This window comes from Vicia villosa, linkage group LG6 (assembly GCF_029867415.1).
Source record: "Vicia villosa cultivar HV-30 ecotype Madison, WI linkage group LG6, Vvil1.0, whole genome shotgun sequence".
Taxonomy (NCBI): domain Eukaryota; kingdom Viridiplantae; phylum Streptophyta; class Magnoliopsida; order Fabales; family Fabaceae; genus Vicia; species Vicia villosa.
In genome coordinates, this window is record NC_081185.1 from 91508854 (window position 1) to 91532571 (window position 23718).

General features: G+C 32.8%; 3 protein-coding genes and 1 non-coding gene across 4 annotated transcripts; 1 reads left to right on the forward strand and 3 right to left on the reverse strand.

The window, feature by feature from the left end:
* Positions 1-4690: 4690 nt before the first annotated feature.
* On the reverse strand, positions 4691-5369 carry LOC131611869 (putative lipid-transfer protein DIR1). The gene is made up of 2 exons (XM_058883709.1): positions 4985-5369; positions 4691-4879 (listed from the first exon to the last, which is right to left on the reverse strand). The coding sequence occupies exons 1-2, from the start codon at positions 5319-5321 to the stop codon at positions 4863-4865; spliced, it is 354 nt and encodes a 117-aa protein (XP_058739692.1). The 5' UTR covers positions 5322-5369; the 3' UTR covers positions 4691-4862.
* A 5377-nt stretch (positions 5370-10746) lies between these two features.
* Positions 10747-11445, reverse strand: LOC131611868 (non-specific lipid transfer protein GPI-anchored 26-like). Its single transcript, XM_058883707.1, has 2 exons — positions 11049-11445; positions 10747-10943 (listed from the first exon to the last, which is right to left on the reverse strand). Exons 1-2 carry the CDS (start codon positions 11383-11385, stop codon positions 10927-10929), a joined length of 354 nt encoding a protein of 117 aa, XP_058739690.1. The 5' UTR covers positions 11386-11445; the 3' UTR covers positions 10747-10926.
* A 2489-nt stretch (positions 11446-13934) lies between these two features.
* TRNAP-AGG (transfer RNA proline (anticodon AGG)) lies at positions 13935-14006 on the forward strand. Its single transcript has one exon. It is a non-coding gene; the product is annotated as a tRNA-Pro (tRNA).
* Positions 14007-14158: 152 nt separating this feature from the next.
* On the reverse strand, positions 14159-17093 carry LOC131611870 (rop guanine nucleotide exchange factor 7-like). Its single transcript, XM_058883710.1, has 7 exons — positions 16472-17093; positions 16267-16383; positions 15839-15993; positions 15672-15746; positions 15281-15574; positions 14842-15198; positions 14159-14742 (listed from the first exon to the last, which is right to left on the reverse strand). The coding sequence occupies exons 1-7, from the start codon at positions 17004-17006 to the stop codon at positions 14299-14301; spliced, it is 1977 nt and encodes a 658-aa protein (XP_058739693.1). The 5' UTR covers positions 17007-17093; the 3' UTR covers positions 14159-14298.
* Positions 17094-23718: the final 6625 nt, after the last annotated feature.

Genomic DNA, 23718 nt, shown 5'->3' on the forward strand with positions numbered 1-23718 from the left:
CATGATGCTTAGTTTATTCCATAGTTGTAGATTCTTAAGCCATATTTGGCTACACATTCACGGGTTGTAGATGATGCAGTACTAGTTAAGAATAATGAAATATTCTTGAAAGAGTGTCAAAAGTTGTAGATTCATGAACCAAATTTATTACAATGCTATAAGTTAAAAAAACTTTCAAAGATAAAGTGTGGTCCATACTCTATGAAGCATAATAATCTAGAAACATGTAGAAAACAGTTGGTTAACTAATGGGAACTATGTCCACTCAAATTTTCTTATCCTAGGAGAAGTTTCAAGAATTTGATCCTATGTTTGTTTATTTACTATGTCCAAAACATGATCTGTCTTACCTATATCCGTATCCATCAATGGTGGGACAAGGGATGTAGTAGTTGGTGTGCTTGGTTTGACTGTTAACATTTTCTTGCTTGTTTTTCTTGTTTTGGTAAAATGTTAAAACATCTTACTGGCTATTGAGCATGGGAATTCAAATATTCTTCTTTTTCAAGTAGTTTAGCGAGTTACATGAGTTTCCAAAAAAAAAAAAATTGAAGGTAAAAAAGAATCTAAGCACAAGATCTGCCTAGAATGTCAAGGATAGAGAGTTCAGTTAAAATAATTAAAAAATCAGGTCAGTCGACCACAATTTAACTAGTGGTGGTAAAACGGGTCCGACCCATTTGGCATGTCTGTTTTGTCCGCATTTTTCTGCAGGACGGACAAAGGTTTTAGGCGCGCAACATCTAATATGTCCGTCCGCTCCACCCTTTTATTTTGCGGGCTTTTGCGTGCACGGGCATTTACATGAAATTTTATATTTTTAGCCCTAAAAAGTGTAAAACCCGTGGGCATTTCCCGCCCTCACTTTTTGCGGAGCGGGACAAGGTTTTAAACCGGCACCCTCAACCATGTCCGCCCGTCCTTTTTTTGGATTTTTTTGTGGGGCGTGCTTAAACGAGGCAAGCATGTCCGTTTTGTCCACACTTTTCTGCGAGGCGGGGCAAGATTTTAGGCTCGCAACATCTAATATGTCTGTACCGCTCCACCCTATTTTTTGCGGGCTTTTGTGGGCACGGACATTTACATGAAATTTTACATTTTTAGACCTAAAAGGTGCAAAACTCGCAGGCATTCGCCGCCCTGACTTTTTGCAGGGTGGGACGAGGTTTTAAGCCTGCACCCTCAACTATGTCCGCCCGCCCTTTTTTTTGCGGCTTTTGTGGGACGGGTCTAAACGGGGTGAGCATGCCCGTTTGCTACCCCTAAATTTAACATCATAATTTAAACTTTGTTTTTTACCTTTCAGCCACCGCTTGATCATCCAATTAAATCAATTAAATGCACTACTTCACCTCGGTCCTTGTGATTAATAAGCAAGCATGACAAATACTCAACCAATTTAGCACTTCGGTCCAAAGTTTATAAAAAAATTACAACAAAAAAAAGAGTAAACATTGTCCTCTTTCGCACCAGCACAATAAAGAATCAAGATCTATAACTCCATATCATGCTAAACTATTTTTTGTAGGAATTCGATTAGATGATAACCTCCAAACAAATAAAGGCATTTTCAACAAATTTTGTTTCAAATAATTTTGTTAAACTCTAAGAAAATCACATTCTTAATCTAGGCCAAAATATTGCACATCCATTTATGTTTGGTCTTCAAATCCGCTTGTCAGAAACATTGACCTGCAAAAAATGTTAGCCAAAATAGCACTAAACTCTTCCACACGATCTTCCCAAAATACATGAAAATTTACATTTTTAGACCTAAAAGGTGCAAAATCCGCGGGCATTCGCTGCCCTCACTTTTTGCAGGGTGGGACGAGGTTTTAAGCCTGCACCCTCAACTATGTCCGCCCGCCCTTTTTTTGCGGCTTTTGTGGGACGGGTCTAAACGGGGTGAGCATGTCCGTTTGCCACCCGTAAATTTAACATCATAATTTAAACCAAATATTGCACGTCCATTTATGTTTGGTCTTCAAATCCGCTTGTCAGAAACATTGACCAGCAAAAAATGTTAGCCAAAATAGCACTAAACTCTTCCACACGATCTTCCCAAGTGAATAATCTTTGGTTAACCTCCACCCCCTATACCCCTCAACCCAACTTTCACATCCCATCCACCAATACATTTTTGTCAAAAAAAAAATCAAAAAGTATTATGTATCAAACCAAAATTGAGTACTTTCTCTATTACTAACCTCCCTCACCACCCTCTCAATATTCTAATTTCTCACATACAATATGTAACCCTCTTTCACAAACATCAAGTCATGTCACCATTGCGACGCCAACCTCCCACATGATTCAATCATTCCACCTTCTAAATCATATCTAGCAACAACCACCTTAAACCATGAACCCCTTATGATCGAAAAGTAGTTTTCAGCATCACTTCCCTTTCAAAGCTAAATTACATTCCTTCATCCTCAAAATCCCTAACCCTCCATGTTGCCTATCTGAGCACACAATATTTCAATTAGCGCAATGTATTTTTCTATGTTCCTCACTTCCCACATAAAAAAACATTAAAGAGAGATTTGACAGAAAAATAATATATATTGGAGCTTTGACAAGGAAACAAAATAAACCAATAAACAAGACATGACATATTTAAGCAAGACCAAGCAAGCACCCATGTATATCTTTCTACTTGTCTAGCCAGACAATATTTTTCTGATACATTCTACAATCAAATGATAGAAAAAAGTTTGCGGAGATTCCCCCCAATGGGGAGTCTAAGATACACAAAGGGTGTCTGACCGATTTTACAATTTTGCACCAATGAGGCGTCTAGCAACCAAGATTATATGACATTGATTCCTACCAGCATAATTTTATGGAAATTCACTTTTAATCCTGAAATAAGCTCAAACAAAATTAGGATGACCTTTAAAGTTCGAATATCCCCCCAATTTTGCTCACACGCTAATAATATATCATCTGCAAATTGAAGGTGAAAACTACGTAAACTTAAATTAGATCCTACCTGATAAAAAAATAATCACCAATATTAACGACTTCATTCATCATAACATTGTAGCCTTCCACTTTTAACAAGAATAGAAAATGAGATAATGGATCCTGTTAGACGAAGAAAACTTATCTAGAGGGGGTGGATAGATCCCCGATTAAAAATGAACTTATGAAAAAATTGTTTTGAACATTTGTTAACTATGAACAGCGGAAAATGCACGGATCAACTCGTCTAATCTGAACTATTAAAAGAACATTTTTCTTTTATAGAAATTTTAAAGTTAAAAGAAAAAAAAATATTTTCAAATTGATTCATGAGGATATTTTTAATGAGGATTCCAAGAAGATAGAAAATATTTTTGATATTTAATTTGAGGGTATATTCAATATTAGTAATCAATGAATGAATAATGGGTATTTTTGATGATTATATCCCTCTTATTGATGATAAATGATAATACCATAAATGTCTTGCTTAGTGACATACTTAATAGAAAGGAGACAAGACATGGATTGTTTAGCATGAGTAGAAAGGGTGATCCCAGTCTTTATGGTTTGGAGATATTAGACCACCTCCAGCGGAGGTTTTTCAACCAGGTTCGCTAGCGTGGCATCCTGTTTTTGCTTTTCAAATTGTTCTAAGCTGGCAAACGTAACGATGGCAAACGTAACAAAGAGATCAACGGTTCTTACTTTTATTTTTATATTAAAAAATTCAAACTAACCAATATTTTTATATTATAAATTTTAATATGGATAAAATATTAATTTAGAAAGTAAAGTTGTATGACCCCAATATGAGTTCTTCAAAGTTGTACCATTGGAGTAAAATATTAATTGAGTTGCTTCAAATTGACCTGATTTAATAGATCCCACAAAGAACTCAAAAATGTGTTCACGGTTGGAGATGCTCTTATTATTTTTAAGGGTAAATCTTAAAATCACTTACTTGCAAGGCTCTGCTGACATAATCAAATGAAAACTAGATGCTTGGAAAGCATTTCCTCTTTCCTTGCCTGGAAGAGTTCATTAAGCCATCAATATGATAGTGTCTTGGTCATAGATCTATAAGAGACGTTAATGAAGTTGTTATTGTCAAGTTAACCTAGAACTATAAAACTTGTAACGAGCGTTGGCCTCATTTGTAGAGAGCCAGAACTATGCGAAGACATGATTATATATGATATACCACATAGACATATTCATTTTTCTAAGCTTCTAATCTAAATTTCTCTTTAATGATGATTGGATCCATATGTTACAGATAGATAGATCATTTGAAACATGATCACCTGATGGCCGGGGTTAATCACTTCATTCATAATGACAAATAGAGAATCCTAACATGTATTGCTCAAATCTATCCTAATTTGAGTAACTAAATGAGCAAGGTTTGCATCCTAATGTTTGATAATTATAACAACAATGAGGTATGGTTTTTAGAGAGACAAATGTTATTTGTTATTGGATTTCAACCTAGTCACTTGTTAGGTGTCATTTTATTTTTGCTTTTAATAAATGTTAGTGGTGATAAATATAATTGATAAGTTTGGAGTGCCTAATAAAGCTCAGATGTAAATATAATTGATAAGTTTGAAATGCTAACATAATTGAGATGTCAACTCTTTTAAATATAATTTATATTTTCTCCTTTCAAACAAAATAAGTATAGCTTAAAAACAACCACTATAAACTTTTAGGAGAAAGATGAAATAAAAACACTGAAAATGCATTTTTTATTCAGGGTGTACACAAGTGAGCTGCTAGCTCTTTATCCACACTACAAACAAACAACTAAGTTGTGGTGACCATACTAATAGCTACCAGCAACATATTGCATATCCCACTTATCTTTGCTTTCAGCCATAACCTCAACTCTTTCAAGGAAGAGTGTAAGCTGCAAAATTCATAATTTTAAAAGAATAATCAGCATGTTGTATTCAATTTTAAAATCGACAAATAATTACGAACAAAAGAAGTAGTTAGTTAGTTAGTTACTTACGTCCACACTTGTAACCGACGGGACGAGTAGCAATGTTGCAACGTTTAGGGATAGTAACAGCAATTTTAGGGTCAACACCAGACATTTTGGCAACGTTTGATAACATAACAGCACAAAGGCAAGCTGGATTCTGACCAAGTTTCTTAACCTGAGCACAACAGCTTTGAGACACATTAGCATCTTCATCAGATGCTGCACTAGCACAAGGTGCTAGCTTAAAAGCTTCATTATCTGGTGTTGTACCCCTTCCACATTCACCAGCACTTTCAACTCCATAAATCCCTAAAACAAGGACAGCAAAACCAACAAGACACAACAACTTCATAAGACCCTCCATTTTTTCTTCTTCTTAAGTTATGTCTATTGTCTCTTAATTAGTTCTATGTAAGAAAACCATGCATTTGATGGGATTTTATAGTGATAAAAATATGGTTGGTCTAGTCACCCAACTTAGATTAATGGAGCTTGCACTAGTTTAAATTGGTTAGTTTCTTAAAATCCTATTGCACCACTAAGCAATAAAAAGCTTGTGTCGACTTGAATATGTTAACTTTGTTGTATAATATATCAAAGTATAGGGAGAATTATATTTGTTTTTCTTAGTTCTTGGTGTAGTCATTACTTGATGTGTGTAAATTAAGAGGGCTATGTAATGGTGACAACACAGAACACTTGCTTTGAATTAACTTTTAAGCCAACTACTACAAAACACTAGCTCACACACATAGTTTAATGATACCCTGAAACTAGCTAGGAGTGTTTTGTTTATATTTTAAATAAATGTTTGTTATATTATTGGTAGTTAAAATAACAGTATAAGTAAGTTACTCATATTTTTCGTTAAACTTAGTTATTTTAATATGTTGGATCAAAATTTATTAAAATAACTAAGTTTAACGAAAAATATGAGTAACTTACTTATACTGTTATTTTAATATTTTGGACAACCAAATCTAAAAACAAAACTATATGAGTTTCTACTTTTTAAAAGGAAAAAAAATAAAAAAACTTCAATAATTTATTTTATCAATGTCCCGTTACGAAACCATAATTGATCGGTGAATAGGAGATGAAGATCGTTGCGATGAACTTAAATTTTAGATGCGGCGGAGAGGAAGTGACCTGCAAGGTAAACATATCAATGCTCAAGTCAGTATGAGTGTCAAATGATTTAACAGTGAATTGAATTTGAATTATCCAAAAAATGGCATGTTTTCTTCATTATATGGCAGAGGACCCTTCGATTGATTAGGACTGTGCAGAAAGACCTGAGGATCGAGATCATCCAACCTCCAGTGAATAGCAGCATACATGTTCCACGTGTAATCTAGTGTACAACTCGCTTTTAGGTACTCATTATGGGGCCTTCTGGCAGTTCCAGAACAATTATGGTCTTTGAGGGTTAGGGTACTAGATTGTCTTTTGGAGGGATTTGGACCGATGGGAGTGTTTTCCCTCTTTCTTGTTGTGAGGCATTGTATGGCTCTTATGTTGGAAGTGGATATAAAGCTCTTTTGCTCATTACTATTTGCCTTTCCTTCACATGTGTCTTTAAAGCTCTCTTTTCTAAACATTTTTCTCATCCTTCACTTTGTCTACAATCAATGTTGGGATTATTCAACCCTTAGTTTAGCCTCGAGCTTCCTTAAGTCGTAGCTTTCTAGTTTCGTCTACCTTTACCTTGAGATAATACTCATTAAAGTTGCACTCCCCATGCGTTGGAAAATAAAGAAAGGTATCTCTACCATTCGGGTGGATCCAGAGATTTCGACGCTTCTATTTTTGAACTTGAAGCTAGCTATGACCGAGCTTTCTTTAACATGGGTCCTACATCTGACAGGGGTGTACAAACTCTAGAGAAGGATAAAATGATATGCTTTGAGTATGGTGGATGTGTTATTTTTACGAGTGTTTATTTGTAATCTTAGGTCTTCGCCTTTCTTATATCGACTTTGGAGTTGACGTTCCCATTCATCTGTTGATTACTCCTTTCTAAAGGAATCCTATAAGTTTGGCATTCGTTAAGGCTTTGTTTGCAAGTTTGTAGGGGAATGGAATGGAGGGCTTTGGAAAATAGGAAGAATTGGGTGAGAAGAATAGAAAGATTTTGGGTAGGAGAATTTTGGAGGATTTGATTTTATTCATAACACCAAAAACTCACTAATATGGGGGAACTCACAAATTATATTGAAAGAGAGTTTTGGAGGACATACATAAATTTTCCAAATATCTTTTAGGTTGTTATAGTATTCTGAAAAATAAAAATATAGTAATGATAATGACTCTTTTATCATTCTAAACAAAATCAATGTTTCAAAATAATCAAATATTTTCCTATATTTTTTTAAAATTTCATTTTCGGAAGCCTTCCCCTCCCCTCCCCTCCAAACTCGCAAATAAAGCCTACAGTCTTCCAACATTGATGTGTGTATCGAGGGGGGGGGACCAACCATGTCATTTTTATTCCACCTCTTCAAGGTTCAACGCAGTATGGTGAACCACGCATATGGCCAAGGTTTAATCACTCTGAAATAGGTTTGTCAGTATTTCAATGTGTACTCTGATGGCGTGAAGCATTTCTAAGATTGATTCTTTTCGGTCACTCCCCTTAACGGAGATGCTCACGCAAAGATTTGCATCATAGATATTGACCCAGAATATAGATTTCCAAATTTATTCTACAAGTTCTGCAGTCAAGACCATTTCTTGATCGGGAATGGGTCTTATGTTTATAATAAATTTGACTTGCCACAGGAAAAAATTTATCTAAAGAAGCGGTAGATTTTGTTTCAAAGAATTGGGTTACAACAAGGGCATCATTCCGCGGGGCGACGCATCAAAAAAGTAGTTAAAATGCGTCATTGAAACTCGCCTACTAACATATTCTAGTACAAAGGAGGAGAAGAACATTATCTTTGGTGAGTCTCTTAGAGCTTTCATTTCTTATTTCATTTTTTTTTGCATATTGTGTTTTTTGACGATTTCTCTATTGGCAATGCAGATTCAATGACATGTGAGAAGACAATCCGACAAATGAAAAAGACTACTCGGATTATTCCAACTCTGGTCGGCACTTCAAGTATCCCATCTCCAACCATTGTTCATGTTGTGATGACACAATCATCCTAACCTTCGTCATCAGCGAGAGTTCGGGGTTCCGATAATGAAGTTGATATGGATGACACTAAGGGCTCATCGCGGCCTTAAGAAAGAAGTAACCCGACTTCTAGCTCTGAAATTTAAGTTCTCGGGGAAACTCGAGGGGTATCAAGTATTCCGAGGGTCTCAAGTTTTGCTCCGAGCAACCCGGCTCCTATCTTCTTGGCTTGTCTTGACCTTCATAGAGCAAGAGAGAATTAGGATTTTATTTCGAAGGATGATTGTTCCTATCTTTCCAGTTTGACTGATATTACTCTTGAGGAGGAATTATCAATCTTATCTTATTACACTCGACGATCCGCTAACGTTCTAGCTACTGGTTGGGTCGGTTAAGGGGGGTTTTCATGACTGGACGACTTTAAAATGAGAAACAAATACTTGGAGACTATGTGTAGGACCTAACCCTCCATCATAATAGGTATTTGGATGAGCTAAAACGGGCTTCTATTTCATTTATTGAGATAGAAACTACTCTGAATGCTTTTGAGTTTTCAAGTTCATTGGTTGATTAGGTGAAGCTGCTCGTGCGAGAAGTGGTGAAGAATGATAAAGTTCATACTTCAATTCGAGCGTCACTGTCTGTAGTAAAGGCCTTTCTTTTCAGGATGAACCAGGTGATATACCCTTCTTGTAAAAGGGTGGAATACCTTGAGGAATCTCTAGCAAGTGTTCAAAAAAGTCTCTAGGCCCTGTGCCTTACAATCTCATTTATACTTAGGAGTTGCATAATGCAATGAATCTCAGTCTTTCTTTCGTCTCTAACTCTTTTGAGAATGCTTTGTGGAAAGTGGATAATTTATATCCTCCTTGCGTATTTTGAAGAGAGTGATTCCGCTCGGATCAGTTGGTAAAAGGTGGGAAGATCGTTTCGCTGGAGGACTAACCAGATGATAGTGTAGTCCCTCTCCTCATTTTCAACATGTTTATGAATGCCAACACCTATATATGAAAAATTTTATTCATTAATTTGATATATAGATATCATTGTTACCTGAATAGGTAATCTTTCTAGGTCCCAAGTACGTTGCTCCATGAGATAGCTTTACTTTACGAGATTTTACTCAAAGTTTATTGGACCTCTCTAGGGACCGCGCCCGACCAATGGTCAGTACCCCTTACCTACCCCCAGGTGAAGACTTGGTTCAAGGTTGTCAAGTGACGGACCCGCAATGTCCTATAGAGTGGCTAGCTACCAAGAGAGGCGCAGGCCGGCATTTGCCATTATGTAGTTTTACCATTTTCTTTGTGTGTGTGCTTTGCATAACGGGGTTTTTATTGCTTTAGTCATACGCATGTGGAATTTGTGACAACATCATTAGTTATTTATGGTGGGACTTCGATCTCCTTGGTTGCACCCCAAATTCGTCGTTATCTTTCATAGTGACAAAGAAAAGAGATAGTTTTGGTAGAACATTCCTCTTTCTTTAATCTATCCATCATAATACATTATGTTAAACATTATGATAATATGATTTTCTTTTATACAACAGAAAGACTTTAACATAACAATTTGAATATCCCACTGCTTATTCACCTCAAAGGACACGTTGTTCGCTTTTAATATTGCCCGAAACAACAACTTTTGCTTCTCAAATATCCATGTCTCTTAGTTTCCCGACCAGGGAGACTACAATAATATCCATAGCCTTGAATTCTCCTCTTTCTAGTCTTTTCATAATGCTTTATAGATCCTTATTTCTCTAGAGAGATCGACGCCTACTATGACTAGCTCATCATGGATGTTGTGGTATTTCAACTTTAGGTGAATCGAGGAGGCCACTACGTGCAGGGTCGCTGCGAAGGGTTGGACTAGGATGCAATTGCACACTCTGTTACATGAGACTATCAAGAATTCGATATGTACGGGTTGTCATATCATTGAAGGCATGTAGGTCGGAACCCTTGTAGGGCCATAACTTCTCTTTTATCGATCTCGTATTTTCAAAGATATAAGAGTACATGATGTCACAGAAGCTTCCGCCGCCAATATGAGTACATGTGTGAGGTCAACTTCCCTCTTTGAGGATGCTTTAGGGTGAGTATCCAAGCACATTTAATTAATATGATATCAGAATCGGGTTAAGAGCTGCAGTGTGAGAATTAAACTCAGGCTCTTGCTTGACCTGATGATGGATATTGAAGTTATATTTGATTTGTGGAGTTTGTTTGAAGTTTCACATTATTTAAAGGTGAATTCTTATCTACCCAACTCAAAAAGTTGGGTAAAGTTACCTTCAATGTAAAGTGTCTTGGAAACAACAAAAAAGTATCCTATTTAATAATTAATTAAATAAGATAAAATTAAATGATGCAATGTGATTAGTGGAAGGTACACTACCCAACTTTTTGAGATGTGTAGAGAAGTTGTCCCCTTATTTAAATTCCCAGACATTTGAATTTATAAATGTGTGAGGATATTCTCACTAACGACTGCAATATAGAAATTTGACCCAAACTCACTAAGTGTGAGAGTGGGTGTTAAAGTTGCATGAAACTTAGACAAAGTCACTCTATGAGCTAACTTTTGGAGACGAGGAAGGTAATTGAAATATAATGTAAAAACAATCACTGAAAACTTTTAGTAGGCAGATACAATAAAAACATTGAAAATGCATGTTTTATTAAGGGTGTACACAAGTGAGCTGCTATAGCTCTTATCCACACTACAAACAACAAAGTTACATTACAACACAACTAAGTTGTGGTGACCATACTAGTAACATTGCTACCAACAATATTGCATATCCCACTTATCTTTGCTTTCAGCCTTAACCTCAGCTCTTTCAAGGAAGAGTGTAAGCTGCAAAATTCATAATTTTAAAAGAATAATCAGCATGTTGTATTCAATTTTAAAATCGAAAAATAACTACGAACAAAAGAAATAGTTAGTTAATTAGTTACTTACGTCCACACTTGTAACCGACGGGACGAGTAGCAATATTGCAACGTTTAGGGATAGTAACAGCAATTTCAGGGTTAGCACCAGACATTTTAGCAACGTTTGATAACATAACAGCACAAAGACAAGCTGGATTCTGACCAAGTTTCTTAACCTGAGCACAACAGCTTTGAGACACGTTAGCATCTTCATCAGATGCTGCACTAGCACAAGGTGCTAACTTAAAAGCTTCATTATCTGGTGTTGTACCCCTTCCACATTCACCAGCACTTTCAACTCCATGAATCCCTGCAACAAGGACTACAAAACCAACAAGACACAACAACTTCATAAGACCCTCCATTTTTCTTCTTCTTAAGTTATGTCTATTGTCTCTTAGTTAGTTCTATGTAAAAAACCATGCATTTGATGAGATTTTATAGTGATAAAAATATGGTTGGTCTAGTCATCCACCTTATAAATGGAGCTTGCACTAGTACTAATTGGTGAGTTTCTTGGTATATATTATTGTTATTGCACCACTGAACAATAAAAAGCTTGTGTCGACATAAATTTGTTGTACAGTATAACAATGTTGGTGAGAATTGTTTTTGTTTTTCATATTTCTTGATATAGTAATTATCTGCTGCAGTTTGTAAATTAAGGGAGCAATATAATGATGACACTATAGAACACTAACTTGGTTGGGAGTAACTTTTAAGCCAACTATCACAGAACACTAACTGACACATACTTAGATTAATGATGCCCCTAAACTAGCTAGGAGTCCTTTCTTATTGTTTTTAATTAAATGTTTGTTGTATAAATGGTTGTTAAATTAATGAATGGTTGTGGAATAAGATGATTTTAAGAAAGTTTACCCGTGAAACTTAATGAGATTAGTTCAAAAGAGTTTGAGGTAATGCTATAACTTTTGTTTTGATAAAATTGACCATATACTTATTTAGGTGTTTATATTAAAAGACGATTTTGCATAAATGTCGATTAAATTAAATTGGTTATGGATCCGTCTTTTTCAAGTCAATTTAATTGATAGCTGTGTAGAGATATCAGACTGCATGAATACAAATTCGAAACAGTGACATATCACTAATTCTTCTTTAATTTAAGAAAATTTAACTATTAGACTATTTGAAAAAAAATCGGTATGGATTCTCTCTCTCTTGATTTGTTCCCAATTAAGTTGGTGTAGTATGGTACGTTGTTTGGATTCTTTAAGCATATAATCAAGGATTCAATTTCTAGCTTATGTGTGTGATCTAATACCACATAATAGTACAACAACAACTAAGCTTTATTGTATTAAGTGAGATCAGTTATATGAATCAACTTTCGTCATAATGTTCTATTTAGACTCATTTCTATTTAAATCGTTAATTTTGAGATCATTTTTGATAATTTTTCTTATAGTTTTTTAAAAAATTTCCTCTATTTTTAGATGTTTGACTCATGTCCATCTGATATATTTTCCTTAATACATAATCTATAAGTCTCTCTCCACATGCCAAAACCACCAAACTCTATTTTCCGCTATTTTTCTACTATAGGTGTTATCCCAACACTCTTGCTAATATTGTCATTTTTAATCTTATTATGTATAATTTTACCACACATCCAACGCAACATCCACATCTCTGCTACACTTATATTATTCTTGTGTTGATTCTTAATCGCCTAATATGTTGTCTCCTACAATATTGAAGGACTTTCCACAATATGATAAAAAATCTCCTTCAACTTGAGAGGTATCTTTGTGTTACATAAAATCCCTAAATTTCTCCTCCATTTCAGTCATTCCGCTTAAATTCGATAGTTTACATCCCTTTTTATTTCTCTATCGTTTTGTATTACAGACCCAAGATATTTAAACCGCGTGACTTGCGGGATGTTATGGTCTCTAACTTTCGCCTTTAGGTTAGAAACGCTTCTCCTTTTGTCGAAATTTCATTTCATGTACTCGATCTTTACTTCTACATGGCGATATCCATGTGTTTTAAAACTTGTCTCCAAGTCTCTAACCTCTCATGTGAATCCTCCTTCGACTTTTCGAGTAAGACTATATCATCTGTAAAAAGAAACATGCATTTCAGTGCTAGCTCTTGGATGTGTTCCATAAGTACATCGAAAATTAAAGTAAAAAGATAGGGGCTTAGTGTTGAACCTTGGTTCACACCTATTGTAATAGGAAAATTGTCCTCCTCTCCACCTTGTGTCCGCACACTAATCAATACCACTTCATACGTATATGAAATTACTAGAATATATACAATCCTAATCCCTTTCTTCTCTAGGGATTTCCACAAAATCTCTCTTTACACTCTATTATACGCCTTCTACAAATCAATAAAAATTAAGTGCAAGCCTTATTAGTCATTCTACATCACACGTCGTAGTAGATAGATTGCTTTCATGGTCGATCTCCCAAACATAAAACTAAATTGATTCTTAGTGTCTTGAGTCTTTTTTCTTAGTCTTTGATTAATCATTTTTCCATAACTTCATGATATGACTCATAATTGTAATCCCCAAAAAAATCAAATATTTATAAAAAAAAAACTTATTAGTAAGAAAATGGGAAAACAAGAAAGGCGAGAATAAATTTCAACCATTCATTATTACCACGAACCACATGATCCTTTTAAAAAGAAAATTAAATTTAAAATTAAATTAAAATTCCTCTTTAAAATAGTGACACCTCATGATCCCTTTTAAAAAGAATTAAATTTAAAATTCAGCTATAAAATGGTGACACCTGTATTTCCTTTTTAAATTGTTTCATACTAAATAGCATTACTAAATTAAAAATTAGAATATCTTAATGCTCACAAAACACTATTTGTAAACCCGATTTTTAATTCAATTTTCAACCACCAAAAACCTAACATCACAATTGGGCATTTGGTCTAGTGGTATGATTCTCGCTTAGGGTGCGAGAGGTCCGGAGTTCAATTCTCGGAATGCCCCTTTTTAGTTTAAAAAATTATTTATTTTGAAATTTTATTGGACTTTTGTTTCAACAAAAAAGTTTCTGCACTGATGAGTTAATTCAATAACTTATAATTTTTCCACATTATTCACATAGATTTAATGAAATCTAATTAATGTAAATTAGCATATGGAGCATAGAAACACCTCATAAATATCATCATAACTAAACAATATAGAATAATACTATCCATTCTAAATAAAGATGAATCCTTCTACCTATTTCATTCATATACAAAACAAGAACACAAAAAAAATGAAAAAGCTTAGGCTATTTAACATCACTGGAATCAAAAGCTGCCACTTCATCAACTGTTTTTGATTCTGAAACTTCTTTCTCATTTGAACTACTCCCTTTTGCATCAATGCTAAGAAAATCAGTCAATGATTTCTTCACCCCCACACCTCTCTGAGGAGTTTTGCTCCCATTATTGAGGACTGGAGATTTTCCTCCCTTGGAAGGACTAATCGCGTGTGCGGGAGAGCGTGTTGGTGTTCCGAAAGCTGATTTGTATGGAGTCGTTGGGACAGGCGCCGAGTATGGAAGTGAAATACTCTTGCGAGTAATTACACCGGCTTTTGAGTGAGATGAGAATTGATCGGAGTTTTTTGTTAAGTCGTCTACGTAGAGGACGTCGTCGATTCGTGACACCATGTTAAATGCAAGACTCTCGAGGACTCGTGAATAGCTCTCTAGTATGGCTTTTCCGACATCCTAAGACAACAGAAAATTTCAAGGACTATTAAGATCAAACTTGTTAATGTTAGTAACAAGGTAAAAAGGTTTTTAGTTTCGAACATAATCGATACAAACCTTGTTGTATTGGATTTTGCTCATATCCAAAGCCGTTTGAGGGAGACCGGGAAAACGCTGCTTCAAGGAAAGTAGTAGCGTTTCTGCTCTATCGGCGAACAACTCCCGTTTGTCTGCATCAACCATTAGATCCTTGACCATTTCCCATGATGTTCTTGAACTTGATCTTCCACTGACACTAGCAGGCTTTGAGTTCGTCTTTTTACGCCATATATACATGGTAGCTTCTGCTCGGTTTGCGATCTCTATGGCTTGATGTTCAGAAGATAGATCGAGGCAAGCAAGCAAACACTCGGGAGAAAAATGATCCGACGTGATGTATCGATGAATAACATCCCCCAAGCTGATTCTAGCATTCTGAAAGACAGTAAGTTGGATAAGCAATTCCATCATTATCTAATTTGTTTTCGCGGGTTATTATAAGGTTCGGTCATCATACCTTTGGAAGAGACTCTAAGTAAGACTCGGGAATGTCCATTTCGGCTAAAGTAATACTGTTAATAGCCATTGCCGCTTTTAGTATTTGGCTGGTGCAATCGCGCTTGTGCTGCAATTGCTTTCTTGAATTCTCGTGTAGTCCACAAGAAGGAACCCGGGGAACCGGAAGCCACCATTTCTCTTCTTGTCGCTGAAGCGCTTGCCTAAACGACGACGGACTATTACCCGCATCTGGAGCTATAACACCTTGGTCTACATACCAGAACTCGGTATCAACAAAACTATCTTGAATTTCCTGTAAAAGTAAAAAAAGTACCATAGTTTATAGTTTAGAATAGCTTCCTATTTGAAAATCGACTAATGAAGTAAACTCAATGTTACGTAAATCTTACAAGAAGCATGTTATCTAATTTGCGCAGAGCTGGAAGATTCACATACAGATCCGAGCGTGGTCGACAAGTCATGACCTGATTCACATTTTAAAAATATCGTTAAAGATGAACAAAATAAGTAATCATCGCAAGCTACATAACTGCACATTACAATTATTAATACTTACCTCGAGCTTGCTTCCATCAGGATATGTCTGCCAATTCGGTGTTAATTCGACTATATGATCACTAACCGAAAGAAGCCATTCCATCTCTCTTCGCCACATTGCTTTCTTCTCCGAACGCAAAGGCTCTAATCTCCAAAGTTGCCCAAAGAGGGTAGCTGCATTTTCAGAAAATCTAGCAATTAATTTTTAGCCTCAAATCAAAGTTGCCCAAACTTGAAGCTCGAATTTTGAGCTTTCGTCTCTACAATTAATTGCTAGCCTCAAATTAAATGTTCAACCAACTTTTACAAGAATGTATTCAAACATGAATCACTTTAAACTTTATCTGAATCAATTTGAACTCGAGTTAAAACAAACACGCACTTAAGTTAAAGTACGAAAATCAGATCAGAACACAGAAACAGCTTCAGATTATTCATTTTGCTTACCACATAGATTAGTTATTGCATTTGAGATAGCCAATGCTGTAGGGACCCCATTTCCACAACCTGACATATCTTCTCCAAGTAACAATTTTGCAAACCTCTCCTTCATCATCTCAATTTCTACAAACCAAAATCAAAATCAATTAACATAAAAAAAACAACTTATATTAAAATTTTCAAATTAAAGATTATGATTATTGATTAATACCTGGTAATGCTGAAACCTGTTTCACAAATTCCTTTTCCACCAAATGCTTCTTCTTCCCATCTTCACTTCCTTGAGGACTTTTACATGAAGGTGGTGAAGATGAATCTTCCTCAGTACAACTACTACTCTGACTATGTTCTTCTTCATTACCAACATTCTCAGATGACAAAAGCTCAGAGCTTGAACTACTCTCACAACAACCCTTTTCCTCAATCAAATCAGAAAAGGTTCCTTTTTTACAACCACCCACATTTTCAGATAAACTCAAACCCTCCATTGTTATGAGAGTGGAGTTAATCATAACACCATGATGATGAAACTGAATCTTCTTGAAACAAAACCCTTTGGAGTGTGAGAGATGAAGTCTGAAACAGAAAGTTTTGAGGGATTTGGAGAGCCAGAAAAGAAGAATAGAAAATGGGTTTGGGTTTGTGGAGGTTTTGAGACAGAAGAATGAGGTACAATGTTTAAGATTTTGTTGTTGCTTTTGTTGTTCTAGTTGTTGGTGTTGTTGTTTGGTGGGAGTAGTATCCATAGGTTGTGAAACATTGTCTGGTAGTGAGAGAGTAAGCACAAATTGTGGGCTACTCTTAGTTTGGTTTGGTTACTTATGTTTTAAGGGTAAAGATACTCATCATATTACTAATATAGTTGTTCTACAACTATACATGATTTGATATTTTGGATTTTGTGTCATGTTTGGAATTTCCTTCCATTTGATAAAATTGCAATCATTTTATAATTATGTTATAGCTTGTTTTGTAAATTAATTATTTTTGGAAATAAAAATAATATTATTTTAAACTAAAACCTATTTTAAATATTTATTTTTACAAAAGCAAAGTTAACGTCTTTCATTAATAAATAAAGTTCAATACAAAGAGGAATAACATTAACATTATTATGCCTAGACCAAGAATCGACCGTTTTTGCTAACGAATGGGCAACCATATTCGTTAGAAGAAATAAAGCATATGCTTAATAGAAGAAGTAATACGACTAAATTCGGAACAGCTGGCATGAGTAGAATGAATAGCTTTTACCACCACTTGAGTGTCACTTTCGAAAATCACAAAGTTCAAGTTCATATCAATGGCGCTTTGTATCGCCTCTTTCTGAGCTACGACTTTCGCCTCAATAATGAACAAAACCTTGACATCCCAAGCTACATATGCGGTAATAAATCTTCTCATACTATCACGCACACACCAATCTATATTCGTTGTCCTGAGATGATTGTTGAAGTTCACATCCATATTACACTTCATCGAACCTTCATTTGGCGGATTCCATACTACCGGATTATGAGACTCGTTGTGAACCCACTTCTCCTCACGAGCTGAAAACCAATCTTGTCAACTGAAGTAAGCTTGAATACCTACTATTGATACGTCCTCCTAATCATTGTTTCACACGACATCATTTCTAAACCTCCAAAGAGAATCAATTAACACTACAAACCGTCCAGCTTACTGCCTATCCTCTCTTCTACAAATATCTTTTAAATTTCACTTTCTATAATTTATTGAAATTTTTTTAGGTTTGAAGTTGAAACTATATGGATGATTGTAAATAAAATTGAAATAAACTAGGCAAGTGAAGTAATACAATACATACATGTTGGCAAGCAAGAGAAAGGAAATATGCTTACGATATGGTAAGATGGTCACAAATTTTTTGGAAAACACTGGCTCCAACCTTGAGAAACAAGATTTCAAAGAAGATGAGATAAAAATAGGAGAAGTAACTCTAGCAACAACGAGGTATGAGATCATCGATGGAAAAGTAATTGAAAAATTCTCCAAAGAAAATAAAAGAATAATGGAACATCAAGAAGCATTTGTGAACCTAGAAGCTTTCGACTATGACATCCCTGAATTACCCTTTGCTGAATACTTTCTCAGGAATATAACAACAGACTAAAAAGAACAAATGATAAGATCAACTTCCTGACTTTCCACTTTGCTAAAAAACCTGAGACATCTACCTCTAAGAATGTGCATCGATGATGAGGATGATAATGAAGAACAGTCTCAGCTTTGTGTTTTAATCCTTAACTGTGTTTGTTTTTCAGCTTTCTTTTGCGTTGTTTCAATTCTTGAAATTTTCCACGCTATATATATTTTGAATTCTAGCATAATTTGAATAAATGAAGTGTTCGTTTTTCCCTTTCTAAATGTCTATGTGACGATGTGTTTGAAAATTTAAATTTATGTCTTGCATCTTTATCCGCATTCTTTTATTATGATAAAGAAGGAGAAGTATACTCATAGGGGGTAGAGATTAAAACACATATGTTGGACTGTTCTTTTACCACATCCAATTTTATCTACCTATATTTTCTTTTACCACATCCCTATGAGATGCATTGTCATCATCAAAAAGAGGGAGAATGTGAGACTATGTGCTTGCAGGTTTAATCAGGAATCGATTAAAGCTAGGGAAGACATGCATAGACTTGTCAACATCATGATTTTGACTATGAACACTCATGAAGATGGAACATGACTTTGATAAGAACTTGTGAAGATGCAACATGACTTTGATGAAAAATCATGAAGATGCAACATAACTTTGATGACAACTTATGAAGATGCAACATGACTTCAATGACAACTCATGAAGATGCAACTTGACTTTGATGACAACAAATCATAACGATAAACAAGTACTAAAACTATTTCAAGCAATCAAAGATGCACAAGATAGTTGGTCAAGCTCTTCCTCCCAATAAAGTCGAAGAGTTAGGATTTAATTGTTGTCACTATGACGGGTATGACTTGAAAATATCTTAAGCCTTATCTCCAAGAAGATTCGAGTAAAGTGCTAATGTGATTGGTGTATTCGAAAAAGACTTAAAGTTTTATAGTGAGAAAGAGAATGGGTGTGAAAGTTTGTCTAATTGTGTATGAGTTGTCAATGTTTTGTAAAAATACAAGGACGTTTTTTAATCTCATTCTTTACTAGTAATTCAAGCATTCCCTAATCATTCTTTAGTTCTTTGACAGCTCATAATCAGATGATTGAATTGTATCTATTTTACATAGTCTATGAATTTCATTGTTATATATATATATATATATATATATATATATATATATATATATATATATATATATATATATATATATATATATATATATATATATATATATATAGAGGAGGGATCAAATTACACCCGAAGAGTTACACCACGAGTTACACTCGTTCAATAACTACATCTCGAATTAATATTTTTTAAATTTAACCGTTGGATTGAAACATAATATCATATAGATCATACCTATAAAGTTTGAGCTTAATCTATAATGATTTACTTGTCATTGAATTACATCAAAATTAACGTTATATGAAAGCTCATTTTAACGTTAATCTTTGGATATCTTGATGATATAGTAAATCATTACAGATTAAGCTCAAACTTTATAGGTATGATCTATATGATATTATGTTTCAATCGAACGGTTGAATTTAAAAAATATTAATTCGAAATGTGGTTATTGAACGAGTGTAACTCGTGGTGTAACTATTCGGGTGTAATTTGATCCCTCCTCATATATATATATATATATATATATATATATATATATATATATATATATATATATATATATATGTGTGGAGTGAATCTAGTGAGAAAGGATGATCTTATATGAGAGTGAGAGGAAGAGATAACAACCGTTTGATTAAAATAAATGGTTGAAATTTAATATCTCGTCCCGTGATCCTCTTTTTTTTCAACTGAAAATAGTTGAGAAAAAAAGAGGATCACGTGAATAATTTAAACGAAATTTTAAATCTCAACCGTGTATTTTAATCAAACCGTCGTTATCTCTTCCTCTCACTCTCATATAAGATCACCCTTTCTCACTAGATACATTTCCTATATATATATATATATATATATATATATATATATATATATATATATATATATATATATATATATATATATATATATATATATATATATATATATATATATATATATATATATATATATATATATATATGGGAGCGTATCCGGTGAGAACTGATATCTTTTATGAGAAATGAGAACTATTGATATCAGCCATCAGATTTAATTAACGTTTAAGATTTATTGATTTCATATTAAGAGCACCTTACTGAATTTTTCTCAATTATAATCAATATTTAAAAATTTCATAAATAAAGTATCTTTTCAAAAAAATATTTGTATTTCTTTAATTATTAGAATATTATCGAGAAACTTTTTCACAATTATTATGCTCAATATTTAAATGTTATCATAATTTTTTCTTAGTAATTTATTATTATTTGTGTGGAACTAATAAATCTGATGAGTGATAAATAAGATTAAAATTTATGTGCTATTTTCAATCAAATAAGATTAAAACATTGGTGATAAATATATTTTAATGAATGAATAAATATTATTTTAATCATATTCATCACTCATAAGATTTATTAATTCCATACAAATAGCACATTATTACATTATTGTCTTTTTTATCTATTATGCTCACTATTTAAAGTTTTCACAAAAAGATATTATTCCTGATTTTTTTTATTTTCTTTAATTATTAAAATGTTAACACAATAGTTTAATTTATTTTAAATGGTGATGATCGTTTGAAATTTCAAAGAAAAAATTACCGGCTTGCAAGTTAATAATTCAACCAAATATTTATATATCTAATAATTTTACATTCTTAATACTTTTAATCACATTAAAATATATCTGATAAATCAATAATGTGTTTTAATTTAAAATATTCGCAATAATAACTTGCAAAAATAAAATATTCCGAACTTTCAAGTAAATAAATCAACCAAATTAAAGTATAAGTAATAATTTCGTTTTCTTCAATATTTTAAATCAAATAAATAATAAATAATAAATTTTTTAAAAATATTTAAAATGGTTAGAATAAAATAGCATACAAAAAAATTTAATTTAAAAATAAATAAATCATCCGAATCAAAATATAAGTAATAAATTTACATTCTTAAATTTTTATAGTTAAATGAAAATATAAGTGACAAATTAATAATATTTTATATTTATAATTATGTAAAGAATAAAATTATATGAATTCTAAATTATAAATTAAATTTTATATTCATAGTATTATTAAAATTAAATAATGAACAAATCATATCAATTATGAAGAATAAAAAAAATTATAAATAAAATAATTCATTTCTTTCAAAATAAATTATGGATCAAATTAAAATGGAGTTAGAATAATAGTGAAAATAAAAAATATATATTGTGATAACATTTAAATATTAAGTGTAATAATTTTGAAAAACTTCTCTTATTTTGATAATATTATAATAATTAAAGAAATAAAAATATTCTTTAAAAGATATTTTATTTATGAGATTTATAAATAATTGTCATAATTGATGAAATTTTTAAATAATTGTCACACTTCCCATAAAAGAGGATCACGGGACGAGATATTAAATTTCAAGCATTTATTTTACTCAAACGGTTGTTATCTCTTCCTCTCACTCTCATATAAGATTATCCTTTCTCCATATATATATATATATATATATATATATATATATATATATATATATATATATATATATATATATATATATATATATATATATATATATATATATATATATATATATATATATATATAAAAAGCAATTCTGTACTAATAAGTTAACATCTACTATAGTCTTTTAGTTAAAGAATTCACATGGTCCAGTTCTATTTATAATAATATTAAATATGAATTCTTGAAAAACAAACAAGTATTTTCTTGCTTTCGGATAAGGACTTAATGAAGGGTCTTGGTTGACGTCCACATCTTCTTTCTTGTTTTGCTCTTTTCTTTTAATGAATTCAACTTCTACATTTATTTTAAAAATATATATAAATCAACAATAGACAATGATAAAAAAAAAAATTAATAAAATGGTGGTGTATCACAACTTTGAAGTATAGATAGCTGACAAGTACTACTAATAAGTTACGGTATAATATTATATTGCTGCTGCAGGTATATACGTGTATAGTTTAGTGTAGATGTGTATCTTAGAAATTTATTGCTAATTTAATTAAATCATATATGATTCATTTTTTGGCGGTTTTCGTTTCAGATAACAAAGGGAATCCAATAAACACAAGTTTAAAGAATTGAATAAAAGTTAACTTGCCAAAGGTATATTCTTCAACTTTTTTTTTTTGGCTTTATACCACCGGTTTATTCCGGTTCGGGGGCGAGTTCTGGCATCAAGTGGTTCCATCCCCCTCCCGATCGTAGTTGCGCATCCCCCTCCCGATCGTAGTTGCGGGGGATCGAACCGTGGTTCTCCCTACCAAGTCCAGCGCCAATCACCACTGGACCAACTAACGATTGGTTGGTATATTCTTCAACTTTGCTATGCTTTTGCATATAAAAGTTATGTTAAAAAATTAAATTCAAGTGACTAATAAATTTTATTTAAAGACGTATTAATGTATTATCCGGAAGAACTTCATCAAAAATTAACTTTTTTTAGAATATCATCAATAATATCATTTATAAAATATAGGGTTAATAAAAAATGTTAGTGTGTCACAAATTGAAATACAAATAGCTGACATGTACTAATTTAAATAGTGTTTGTATTATTCTATTGCAGTTGCGGTATATGTGCATAGTTTGGTGCTAATGTGTCTCTCTTACAGTTTTATTACTATGTGGTCAGGTTTGGGATTAATTAAATGGTTTTTGGCAGTCTTCGTTTCAGATAACAAATGGAATCAAATAACTATAATTTTGAAAACTGATAAATACCCTTGAAAAAAATATTTGATGGAAATTAAAATGATTAAGCTAAAGATTTTTGAGTGATACATGCAAACAATAGAAACATGACAAATGAACTTTTACCAAGAGTCTTAAGACATAAATTAATGAATATAATTTTTAAGAAAATTGATTTTGTAATTAAAAAGATTAGTAATGCGGATTGTTACTCATTTATCTTCTATTTTTATATAAATTTTATTATATTTAAATAAATATTTCGTAAAATAAAATTAATAAAATTGTATAAATGAATAAAGAATAATATTATTAGTAAAATATTATTTTCTAAATCATTCCCCTAAATTAGCAAGTATTTTACCATGAAAAATTGGATATTTATTATGATAAATTCTTAAGAATCTATTAGTTTTTGTTAGATACCCGTACATTTAAACAAATTTTAATTAAAATTTTAATTTATTAAAATAAATTATCATAAAAAAT